This window comes from Lichenostomus cassidix, chromosome 25 (genome assembly GCF_008360975.1).
Source record: "Lichenostomus cassidix isolate B80296 chromosome 25, HeHo_3.0, whole genome shotgun sequence".
Classification (NCBI taxonomy): domain Eukaryota; kingdom Metazoa; phylum Chordata; class Aves; order Passeriformes; family Meliphagidae; genus Lichenostomus; species Lichenostomus cassidix.
The window spans coordinates 4426951-4438171 of NC_139505.1; the positions used below are offsets into that span (position 1 = coordinate 4426951).

Consider the following 11221-nt stretch of genomic DNA (forward strand, 5'->3'; position numbering starts at 1 on the left):
CCTCACATCTCCCCCCCATTTCCCCCCACAGTTTCCCACCATTTTGCCCCCATTTCCTCACATTTTCCCCATTTTCTCCCTCAGTTTTCCCCATTTTCTCCCTCAGTTTTCCCCCATTTTCTCCCTCAGTTTTCCTCCATTTTCTCCCTCAGTTTCCCACCATTTTCTCCCTCAGTTTTCCCACCATTTTCTCCCTCAGTTTTCACCCATTTTCTCCCCCATTTCCCTCACATTTCCCCCCCATTTTCCCCCACACTTCCCTATTTTCTCCCTCAGTTTCCCACCATTTTCCCCTCAGTTTCCCCGTTTTCTCCCAGTTTCCTACCATTTCTCCCCATTTCCCTCATTTCCCCCATTTTCCCCCACACTTCCCCCTATTTTCTCCCTCAGTTTCCACCATTTTCCCCCTCAGTTTCCCCCATTTTCTCCCAGTTTTCTACCATTTTCTCCCCCATTTCCCTCACATTTCCCCATTTTCCCCACACTTCCCTATTTTCTCCCTCAGTTTTCCCCATTTTCTCCTCAGGTCTCCCACCATTTTCCCCCAAGTTTCCCTGATTTTCTCCCCATTTCCCTCACATTTCCCCCCACATTTCCCTCACATTTCCCCCCCATTTTCCCCCACAGTTTTCCCGCCATTTTCTCCCTCACACCATCCCTGTGTCCCTCCCGTGTCCATCCCTGTGTCCATCCCATGTCCATCCCGTGTCCACCCCGTGTCCACCCCGTGTCCACCCCGTGTTCTCTCACCTGGCCGCACGCTCTGCACCAGCACCACACGGTCTCCGCTGACAGTGAAGCCGAAGCCATGCTGGTCGCGCTGGATGATCACACAGCGCTGAACCAGCCCTGGGGGACAGGAAATTCCTGAATTCCCAGGGAAAATTCCCAAATTCCCAGGGAAAAACATGGAATTCCCAAGAAAAAGTACGGAAATCCCAGGGAAAAACCAGAATTCCCAGGGAAAAGACCAGAAATCCTGAGGAAAAACCCCAAATTGCTGAGGAAAAACCCAGAAATCTTGAGAAAAGAACCAGAATTCCCTGGGAAAAGCCCAGAATTCCCAAGGAAAAACCCAGAATTCCCAAGAAAAAGAGCCACAATGCCCAAAGATGATCACACAGTGCTGAACCAACCCTGGGGGACAGGGAATTCCTGAATTCCTGGGAAATGTCCAGAATTCCCAGGGAAATGTCTGGAATTCCCGAGGAAAGGCATGGAATTCCCAAGGAAAAGTCCAGAATTCCTGAGAAAAGGGCCGGAATTCTCAGGGAAAAGCCCAGAAATCTTGAGAAAAGCCCAGAATTCCCAAGGAAAAGCCCATCATTCTCACGGAAAATTCCCAAATTCCCGAAGAACAGGGCTGGAATTCCCAAGGAAAAGCCCAGAATTCCCAAAGAAAAGATCTGAATTCCTGAGGAAAAGCCCAGAATTCCCAGGAAATTCCTGGAATTCCCGAGGAAAAGCCAAGAATTCCCAAGGAAAAGCTCAAGATTCCTGAGGAAACTCCCGGAATTCCCAAGGAATCGCTCAGAATTCCCAAGAAAACCCCAGAATTCCCAAGGAAACTCCTGGAATTTCAAAGAAAACCCCAGAATTCCCAAGAAAAGCCCAGAATTCTCATGGAAAATTCCCAAATTCCCAAAGAACAGGGCTGGAATTCCCAAGGAAAACCCCAGAATTCCCAGGAAAAGCCCAGAATTCCCAGGAAATTCCCAAAATTCCCACCTGTGGGGTCGGCAGCATCCGCAGGCTGCCGGAGGTGAGCCGGAGAGCTGCGGGAATCCAGCAGGGAGGAGGAGAGGTTGCTCAGCCTGGAGAGAGGAAAAAATTGGGAATAAAATCATCCCAGAATCCCAAAATTCCCAAAAATCCCAAAATCCCGGAGTTCCCAACGCTGGGAATGAGAACAGGATCAGTGAGATCCCAAGAAAATTCTGGGAATTTTGAGGAATTTGTGGAGGATTTGATGGAGAATTTTGTTTTATTTGGAATTTTGTGGTGAATCCAAATCTTTCTGAGGATTTTTCCTTTTTTCCAGGAGGAAATTCCCGGAAATTCCCAAGAAAAATCCCTAAAAAATCCCCCAAAACAACAAAAAAATCCCCAAAATCCCAAAATCCTCAAAAATCACAAAAAAATCCCAAAATCACAACAAAATCCCAAAACTCCAAAAAAATCCCCCAAAAAATAAAAAAAAAATCCAAAAAAATCCCCAATCCCAACACAACCCCAAAAAAATCACCTAAACTTTTTTCTAAAATGCCCAAAGAATCCCCCAAAAAATCCCCCAAAAATCCCAAAACAATTCGCAAAAAATTTTTTTTTGAATCCCCAAGAAAATTTTTTAAAAACCCTGAAAATCCCAAAACAATCCTCAAAAAATCCCAAAATAATCCTCCAAAAATCCCATTTTTCCCCATTTTCCATCCCCTTTTCCCCCAGACCATTCCCAGCTAATTCCAGATTATCCCAGATTATCCTGCAGACACCACAGGGTCACCTTTGCTCACAAAAATCTCCAAATTTTTCCATCTTTTCCCCAAAAAAATCCCCAAAACAATCCCACAAAAAATCCCAAAAAATTCCACAAAGAAATCAACAAAAAATCCACAAAAAATCCACAAAAAATCCACAAAAAATCCACAAAAAATCCACAAAAAATCCACAAAAAATCCACAAAAAATCCACAAAAAATCCACAAAAAATCCACAAAAAATCCACAAAAAATCCACAAAAAATCCCCCAAAAATCAAAAAAAAAATTTTTAAAAATCCCCAAACAATCCCCACAAAACCCCAAAATCCCCCAACATTTTTTTTAAAACTAAAAAAAAATCCACAAAAATCCCCCAAAAAATCCAAAAAAATCCTCAAAAAATCCCAAAAAATCCCCAAAAAAATCCCCAAATTCTGGGATTTGCAGCATCATTTGGGATGTTTTTCCCTAAAAAACGTAATTTTAGAAATCCCAAAATCCACATTTTGGAAAATCCCGAATTTCCCATCCCCCCAGGGCAGCTGGGGATTAACAAAGCTATAAAAAGCTTTTAATTGGGATTAATTAAAGCTCCTTAATTAATTCATTAACTCGGGGAGGTCAAGGAGCTGCAATTCCAATTCCAGTTTGCATTTCTTGGATCCCAAAAAATGAGAAAATCCCAAATTTTCCTGAAGATTTCAGGTGTAAAAATGTTGGGTTTGGAGAGAAAATTCCAAATTCTGGAATTGATTTTTGGGGATTTTTGGGGAAATTTGGGGTTTTTTATTTCCAATTCCAAAGCAAATTTGCATTTTCCGGATCCCAAAAAATGAGAAAATCCCAAATTTTCCTGAAGATTTCAGGTGTGAAATGGTTGGTTTGGAGAGAAAAATACAAATTCTGAAATTGGGAATTGATTTTTGGGGATTTTAGGGATTTTTGGGGAAATTTGGGATTTTTTATTTCCAATTCCAATTCCAGTTTGCATTTCTTGGATCCCAAAAAATGCAAAAATCCCAAATTTTCCTGAAGGTTTGAAATGGTTGGTTTGGAGAGAAAATTCCAAATTCTGGAATTGATTTTTGGGGATTTTTGGGGAAATTTGGGGTTTTTTATTTCCAGGTTTGGGAAGGAAAAACCTAAAAAAATGGGATGAGGGAAGAAGGTGGGGAAAGGGAAAAGAATTTTAGGAAAAATTGGGGGAAAATGGGAAAAAAATGGGGAAAAAATTGGGGAAAAAATGGGGAAAATTTTGGGAAAAAATGGAAAAAAAAATTTGGGAAAAAATTGGAGAAAATCCAGGAAAAACTGGGGGGAAAATGGGGAAAAAACAGGGGAAAAATTGGGAAAAAATGGGGAAAAAATGGGGAAAAAAATGGGGAAAAAATGGGGAAAAAATGGGGAAAAAATGGGGAAAAAATGGGGAAAAAATGGGGAAAAAATGGGGAAAAAATGGGGAAAAATGGGGAAAAAATGGGGAAAAATGGGGAAAAATTTCCATTTTCCAAGGTTTGGGATCACTGCTGGTTCTCACTGAAATCTCTTTTTCCATCTTTTCCCAAAATTTTGGGATTTCCAGCTGGAAATCCCACAGAAATTCAGGATAAATGGGTTTTTAAAAGGGGGAAAAGAGGGAAAAATCCAATTTTTCCACCATTTCTGAGCACTAAATTCCTTCCCAAAATACATTTGCAATTCCCAGCTGGAAAACTCCAGGAAAAAACGATAAAAAGAGGGAAAAATCTCATTTTTTCCACCATTTCTGAGCACTGAATTCCCTCCCAAAATATATTTACAATTCCCAGCTGGAAAACTCCAGGAAAAAACTATAAAAAGAGGGAAAAATCCCATTTTTTCCACCATTTCTGAGCACTGAATTTCTTCCCAAAACACATTTGCAATTCCCAGCTGGAAAATCCCACAGAAATTTGGGATAAATGGGTTTAAATTCAGGGAAAAATGGGGAAAAATCTCATTTTTTCCAACCATTTCTGAGCACAGAGTTCCTTCCCAAAACACATTTGCAATTCCCAGCTGGAAAATCCCAGAGAAATTCAGGATAAATGAGTTTAAAAAAAGGGGAAAAAGGAGAAAAATCCCATTTTTTCCACCATTTCTGAGCTCTGAATTCCTTCCCAAAATATATTTGCAATTCCCAGCTGGAAAATCCCACAGAAACCTGGGAAAAAAAACAGGATTTAGTTCAGGAAAAAAGGAGAAAAATCCCATTTTTTCCACCATTTCTGAGCACTGAGTTAATTCCCAAAATACATTTGCAATTCCCAGCTGGAAAATCCCACAGAAACCTGAGAAAAAACCAGGAATTAATTCAAAAAAACAGGAAAAAATCCCATTTTTTCACCATTTCTAACCACTGAATTCATTCCCAAAATACATTTGTAATTCCCAGCTGGAAAATCCTGGGAAAAAATGATAAAAATTGGGAAAAATCCCATTTTTTTCTCGTTTCTCTCCCAGTTTTTCCCGTTTTTTTCCAGCACTGGGAGCAGCCGCAGCCCCAGCAGGGAGGAAACTTCATGTTGCAATTCCAGCAGAAATCCCAAGGATTGGAATTCCTGGAATTCTCTCTGCCAGGAATGTGGGAAAGAGAGAATTCTGTGGGAATTCTGGGATTTTTTAATTGATTCGGGAATTAAATGTGGATAAATCATTTCATTTCCTGTGGGATTTTGGGATTTGGGGTGAGTTGGGATTTTGGGATTTTGGGATTTTGGGAATTTTTTGAGAAAAAAGATTTGATCCCCAAAAAAAATTCCCAGAAAAAAGATTTGATCCCCAGAAAAAAATCCCAGATAAAAGATTTGATTCAAAAACCCAGAAAAAAATATTTGATCCCAAAAATCCCAGAAGAAAGATTTGACCCCAAAAAATCCCAGAAAAAAAAATTTGGATCCCAAAAAATTGCAGAAAAAAATTGATCCCCAAAAAAAAATATTCCAGGAAAAAATATCTGATTTTAAAAAAAATCCCAGAAAAATATTTGATCCCAAAAAAATCCCAGATAAAAGATTTTATTAAAAAAATCCCAGAAAAATATTTAATCCCCAAAAAAATCCCAGAAAATATATTAGATCCCCCAAAAATCCCAGATAAAAGACTTGATCCCCAAAAAAAAATATTCCAGGAAAATATCTGATCCAAAAAAATATCCCAGAAAAAAAAAATTTGATCCCAAAAAAAAAAAAATCCCAGATAAAAGATTTGATTAAAAAAACTCAGAAAAAATATTTGATCCAAAAAAAAATCCCAGAAAAAAAATTTGATCCCAAAAAAATTGCAGAAAAAAAATTTGATCCCCAAAAAAATGTCCCAGAAAAAATATTGGATGCCAAAAAAAAAAAAAGTTCCCAGAAAAATAGTTGATCCCAAAAAAATCCCAGAAAAAATATTAGATTCCCAAAAAAAAATCCCAGAAAAAATATTTGATCCCAAAAAAAATCCCAGATAAAAGATGTGATTTAAAAAAAAATCCCAGAAAAAATTTGATCCCAAAAAAAATCCCAGAAAAAAATATTTGATCCCAAAAAAATCCCAGATAAAAGATTTGATTTTTAAAAATCCCAGAAAAACACCTGATCCCAAAAAAATCCCAGAAAAAGATTTGATTCCCAAAAAAATCCCAGATAAAAGATTTTATTCCAAAATATCAGATCCCAAAAATAAAAATCCCAAAAAATCCCAGGAAAAATCAGATCCCCCCAAAAAATTCAAAAAGATCTAATCCCAAAAAAAGATCCTAGGAAAAAAAAAATCTGACCCCAAAAATAAAAAAAACTAATCCCAAAAAAATCCCAGAGAAAAAATTTTATCCCAAAAAAGAAAAAAATCCTAGAAAACAAATCCAATCCCAAAAAGATCAAATCCCAAAAAAAAGCTCAGCAGGGATTAGGAAAATCCAGGGAAAATCCTTTGGGATTGAGGGAAAAACTGGGAATTCCATCATCATCACCATCCCACAGAATTCCTGACTTTTTCCACAAAAATTTGGGAATTTCATGGGAAAAACCTCCAGGAATTCCTCTGGAATTCCATCTTTCCTCAAGGAAAAAGGGGAAAAATAAATCTGGGATTTTCCAGCCTGGAAAACATTAACTTTTCGTCATTTTTGTGTCCTTTTTTCCCATTTTTTCCCTTTTTTCCCTTTTTTTTTTCCTTTTTCCCCACTTTTCCCCATTTTTTTGTCCTTTTTTCCCAGTTTTCCCCATTTTTTTGTCCTTTTTTCCCACTTTTCCCCATTTTTTTGTCCTTTTTTCCCACTTTTCCCCATTTTTTTGTCCTTTTTTCCCACTTTTCCCCATTTTTTTGTCCTTTTTTCCCACTTTTCCCCATTTTTTTGTCCTTTTTTCCCACTTTTCCCCATTTTTTTGTCCTTTTTTCCCAGTTTTCCCCATTTTTTTGTCCTTTTTTCCCAGTTTTCCCCATTTTTTTGTCCTTTTTTCCCAGTTTTCCCCATTTTTTTGTCCTTTTTTCCCAGTTTTCCCCATTTTTTGTCCTTTTTTCCCAGTTTTTTGTCCTTTTTTCCCAGTTTTCCCCATTTTTTTGTCCTTTTTTCCCTTTTTTTCCCATTTTTTCCCCATTTTTTGTCCTTTTTTCCCATTTTTCCCCATTTTTTTGTCCTTTTTTCCCCTTTTTTTCCCCATTTTTTCCCCTTTTTCCCCCATTTTTTTGTCCTTTTTTCCCCTTTTTTCCCCATTTTTCCCATTTTTTCCCATATTTTCCCCCATTTTTTCCCATTTTTTCCCCTTTTTCCCCCATTTTTTTGTCCTTTTTCGCATTTTTTCCCATTTTTTCCCCTTTTTTCCCATTTTCTCCCCATTTTTTCCGGGAATTTCCCAAATTCCCGCTGGGAATTCCCAGCTCCCAGCCTTCCCCTCGGGCTAATGATTAACTCTGGAAAAGTGGGAAGTGGCAGAGCAGGTTTGGCAGCAATTCCGGGAATTCCTTATCCCCAGGGAACTTCATTTTCCCTTTTCTCCTCCAGAAAAACCACAGCTGGGAAGGAAAATCCATGGAATTTTCATGGAATTCTGCAGCTGGGAGGGATGTGGAATTTTTGGGGGATTTTTTTACCAGACATGGTTGGGATTGGTTGGAAATCCATGGGAAAAATGAGATTTTTATCCCAAAATTCCTAAATAAAATATTCCAGGGAATCCTGGAATTCTTTGGGATGGAAAATCCATGGAAAAAATGAGATTTTATCCCAAAAATCCTAAATAAAATATTCCAGGGAATCCTGGAATTCTTTGGGATGGGAAATCCATGGAAAAAATGAGATTTTATTCCAAAAATCCTAAAAAATATTCCAGGGAATCCTGGAATTCTTTGGGATGGGAAAAAAGCTCAAATCCCAGCAGGAATTCCCAAAATCCACAATTCCCTGGGAATTCTGCTCCTTTTCCCAGAAAATTCCCCAAATTCCTGGGGGAATTCAATATTTTTTAATGTTTCTTCAGTCTAGGAAAAAACCCTGGAATTTGGTGGGAAAATCATCCCAGTTTTTCCTGGAATTAAATCTTTTTTAATGTTTTCTCAGTCTGGGAAAAAAAAAAGCTGGAATTTTGGTGGGAAAACAATCTCCCAGGGCCAGAATTCCAAGTTTTTCACCCAAATCCAGGTGGGAATTGGAGGAGAGATCCCAATCCAGGAAGTCAGGAATTCTCCTCAGCCAAATTCCTAAATTTACCCCAAAAAAAGGGGGTTTTTTGAGAAAATTCCTCAAAAAAGCCCCAAAAATAAATAGGATTTTCCGAGGGTTTCTCCTGGACAGAATTCCTGAAATCATCCTAAAAATAAATGGGATTTTCCGTGTCCCCCATCCCAAGAAACCCCCAAAAACTGGGTGTTTTCCACCATAAATAAACCTGGAAAAAGACAATTCCCAGCGAGGGACATTGGAAAAATCCCAAAAATCAGAAAGATTTGGGATATTCATCCTCTCCACTCCCAAAATCCCAGAATTTCACCCCAAAATGCTGTTTTCAGGATGAGCTGAGCCCCTCCTGTTCCCAAAATCCCAGAATTTCACCCCAAAATCCCAGAATTTCACCCCAAATCCTTGTTTTTCCCCTCAGGAACGCACTGAGGGCTCTAGGCTGGGCTGAGTCCCTTCCCTGAACCCCCAGAGCCCCAAAATCTCAAAATTTCACCCCAAATCCCTGCAGGAATGAGCTGAGGGCTCCAGGTTGAGCTGAGCTCTCTGCCGTGAAGTCCCAGAGCCCCAAAATCCCTGAATTTCATCCCAAAATCCCTGAATTTCACCCCAAATCCCTGTTTATCCCCTCAGGAACGCACTGAGGGCTCTAGGCCGGGCTGAGTCCCTTCCCTGAACCCCCAGAGCCCCAAAATCCCAGAATTTCACTCCAAAACACTGCCGGGACGGGCTGAGGGCTCTAGGCTGAGCTGAGTCCCTTCCTCTGAACCCCCAGAGCCCCAAAATCCCTGAATTTCATCCTAAAATCCCTGAATTTCACCCCAAAACACTGCCGGGATGGGCTGAGGGCTCCAGGCTGAGCTGAGTCCCTTCCCCTGAACCCCTAGAGCCCCCAAAATCCCTGAATTTCACCCCAAAACGCTGCGGAAATGGGCTGAGGGCTCCAGCCTGAGCTGAGCTTTCTTTCCTGAACCCCTAGAGGCCCAAAATCCCAGAATTTCACCCCAAATCCCCTTTTTCCCCCCCTGAGGAATGAGCTGAGGGCTCCAGGCCAGGCTGAGCTCCTTTCCCTGAACCCCCAGAGCCCCAAAATCCCAGAATTTCACTCCAAATCCCGCGTTTTCCCCCTCAGAGCCGCGGCGGGAGCTCCACCCCGAGCCAAACCCCTTCCCCTTCCCCTAAATCCCAGAATTTCACCCCAAATCGCCGCTTTTCCCGAGGAACGCACTGAGGGCTCCAGGCCAGGCTGAGTCCCCTCCGTGAACCCGCAGAGCCCCAAAATCCCAGAATTTCACCCCAAAACACTGCCGGGACAGGCTGAGGGCTCCAGCCTGAGCTGAGCTACCTGCCCTGAACCCCCTGAGCCCCAAAATCCCAGAATTTCACCCCAAATCGCCGCTTTTCCCCCCAGTAATGCGCTGAGGGCTCCAGCCCGAGCTGAGTCCCTTCCCTGAACCCCCAGAGCCCCAAAATCCCAGAATTTCACTCCAAAATCCCAGAATTTCACCCCAAAACCCTTCATGAATGGGCTGAGGGCTCCAGCCTGAGCTGAGCTCCCTCCCTGAACCCCCTGAGCCCCAAAATCCCAGAATTTCACCTCAAATTCCCGTTTTTCCCCTAAGGAACGCCGTGAAGGCTCCAGCCCGGGCTGAGCTCCCTCCCCGAACCCGCAGAGCCCCGAAATCACAGCTTTTCGCCCCAAAATCACAGCTTTTCACCCCAAATCCCCTCAGAGCCACGGCGGGCGCTCCCTTCCTCCTCAAACCCCTTCCCCTAAATCCCAGAATTTCACCCCAAAACACTGTAGGAATAGGGTGGAGGGACCAGGCCGGGCTGAGCCCCCTCCATGAACCCCCTGAGCCACAAAATCACAGCTTTTCGCCCCAAAATCACAGCTTTTCACCCCAAACCCCGCGTTTTCCCCTCAGACCGCGGCGGTCGCTCCCTCCCTCCTCAAACCCCTTCTCCTTCCCCTAAATCACAGAATTTCACCCCAAAACACTTGCAGCAATGAGCTGAGGGCTCCAGGTCGGGCTGAGCTCCCTCCATGAACCCGCAGAGCCCCAAAATCACAGCTTTTCGCCCCAAACCTCCATTCCTCCCCTCAGAGCCGCGGCGGTCGCTCCCCCCGAGCCAAACCCCTTCCCCTTCCCCTAAATCCCAGAATTTCACCCCAAAACACTGCAGGAATAGGGTGGAGGGTCCAGGTCGGGCTGAGCCCCCTCCATGAACCCCCTGAGCCCCGAAATCACAGCTTTTCGCCCCAAAATCACAGCTTTTCACCCCAAACCTCCATTCCTCCCCTCAGAGCCGCGGCGGGCGCTCCCTCCCTCCTCAAACCCCTTCCCTTTCCCCTAAACCCCCAAATCCCCCCAAGCCCCTCTCCCCCTCCCCAGCGGGCTCCCCTCATACCTGTCCGGGGCCTGCGGAGGCCGCACGCTCATGGTGCTGCTCGCTCAGGGCGCCCCGAGCCGCCGCCGCCCCGCTCCGGCCGGCCCCGGCAGCATCCCCGGCGGCTCGGGGGGCCCGGCTGGCCCGGCTCAGCCCCCCGGCTGGTCCCGGTGAGCCCCCCGGGAGCCCCGAGGAGCGGTTCGGTGCCGGCCCGGCCCGGCTGGGCTGCCCGCTGCCGCCGCCCCGCCCGCCGAGGGAGAGGCCTGCAGGCCGAACCCAATCCCCGGGCTCGCCCGGCCCACCGCCCCGCACACCGCCCGGCACACCGCCCCGCACACCGCCCGGCCGCGGGGATGGGCTGCGGGGGCGAGAGGGGACCGCGGGGACACGGCCGGGACAGGGCTGGGGCAGGGCTGGGGCAGGGCAGGGACAGAGCGGGGGCAGGGCAGCGACAGCGGGGATACTGTGGGGACAGTGAGGGGACAGTGAGGGGGGACAGCGGAGACTGAGGGGGGACAGCGGGGGCAGGGCAGGGACAGAGCGGGGCAGGGCAGCGACAGTGAGGATACTGCGGGGACAGTGAGGGGGACAGGGCTGGGACACGGCGGGGACAGTGCGGGGACAGCGGGGATACTGCGGGGACACGGCAGGGACAGCGGGGGGACAGTGGGGATA

At 44.3% G+C, this 11221-nt stretch overlaps 1 protein-coding gene across 1 annotated transcript in view; it reads right to left on the minus strand.

Moving 5' to 3' along the window:
- The window catches only part of LOC146427408 (rho guanine nucleotide exchange factor 11-like), a 29400-nt gene extending 18536 nt beyond the window's left edge, over positions 1–10864 (minus strand). The window contains exons 1-3 of the mRNA XM_085082225.1: positions 10568–10864; positions 1729–1814; positions 751–849 (exon numbers count right to left, since the gene is read on the minus strand). Coding sequence (XP_084938351.1) covers positions 751–849; positions 1729–1814; positions 10568–10599 — 217 coding nt within the window. The 5' untranslated portion in view covers positions 10600–10864. The remainder of the gene's footprint in view (positions 1–750; positions 850–1728; positions 1815–10567) is intronic.
- Between the last annotated feature and the right edge of the window lie 357 nt (positions 10865–11221).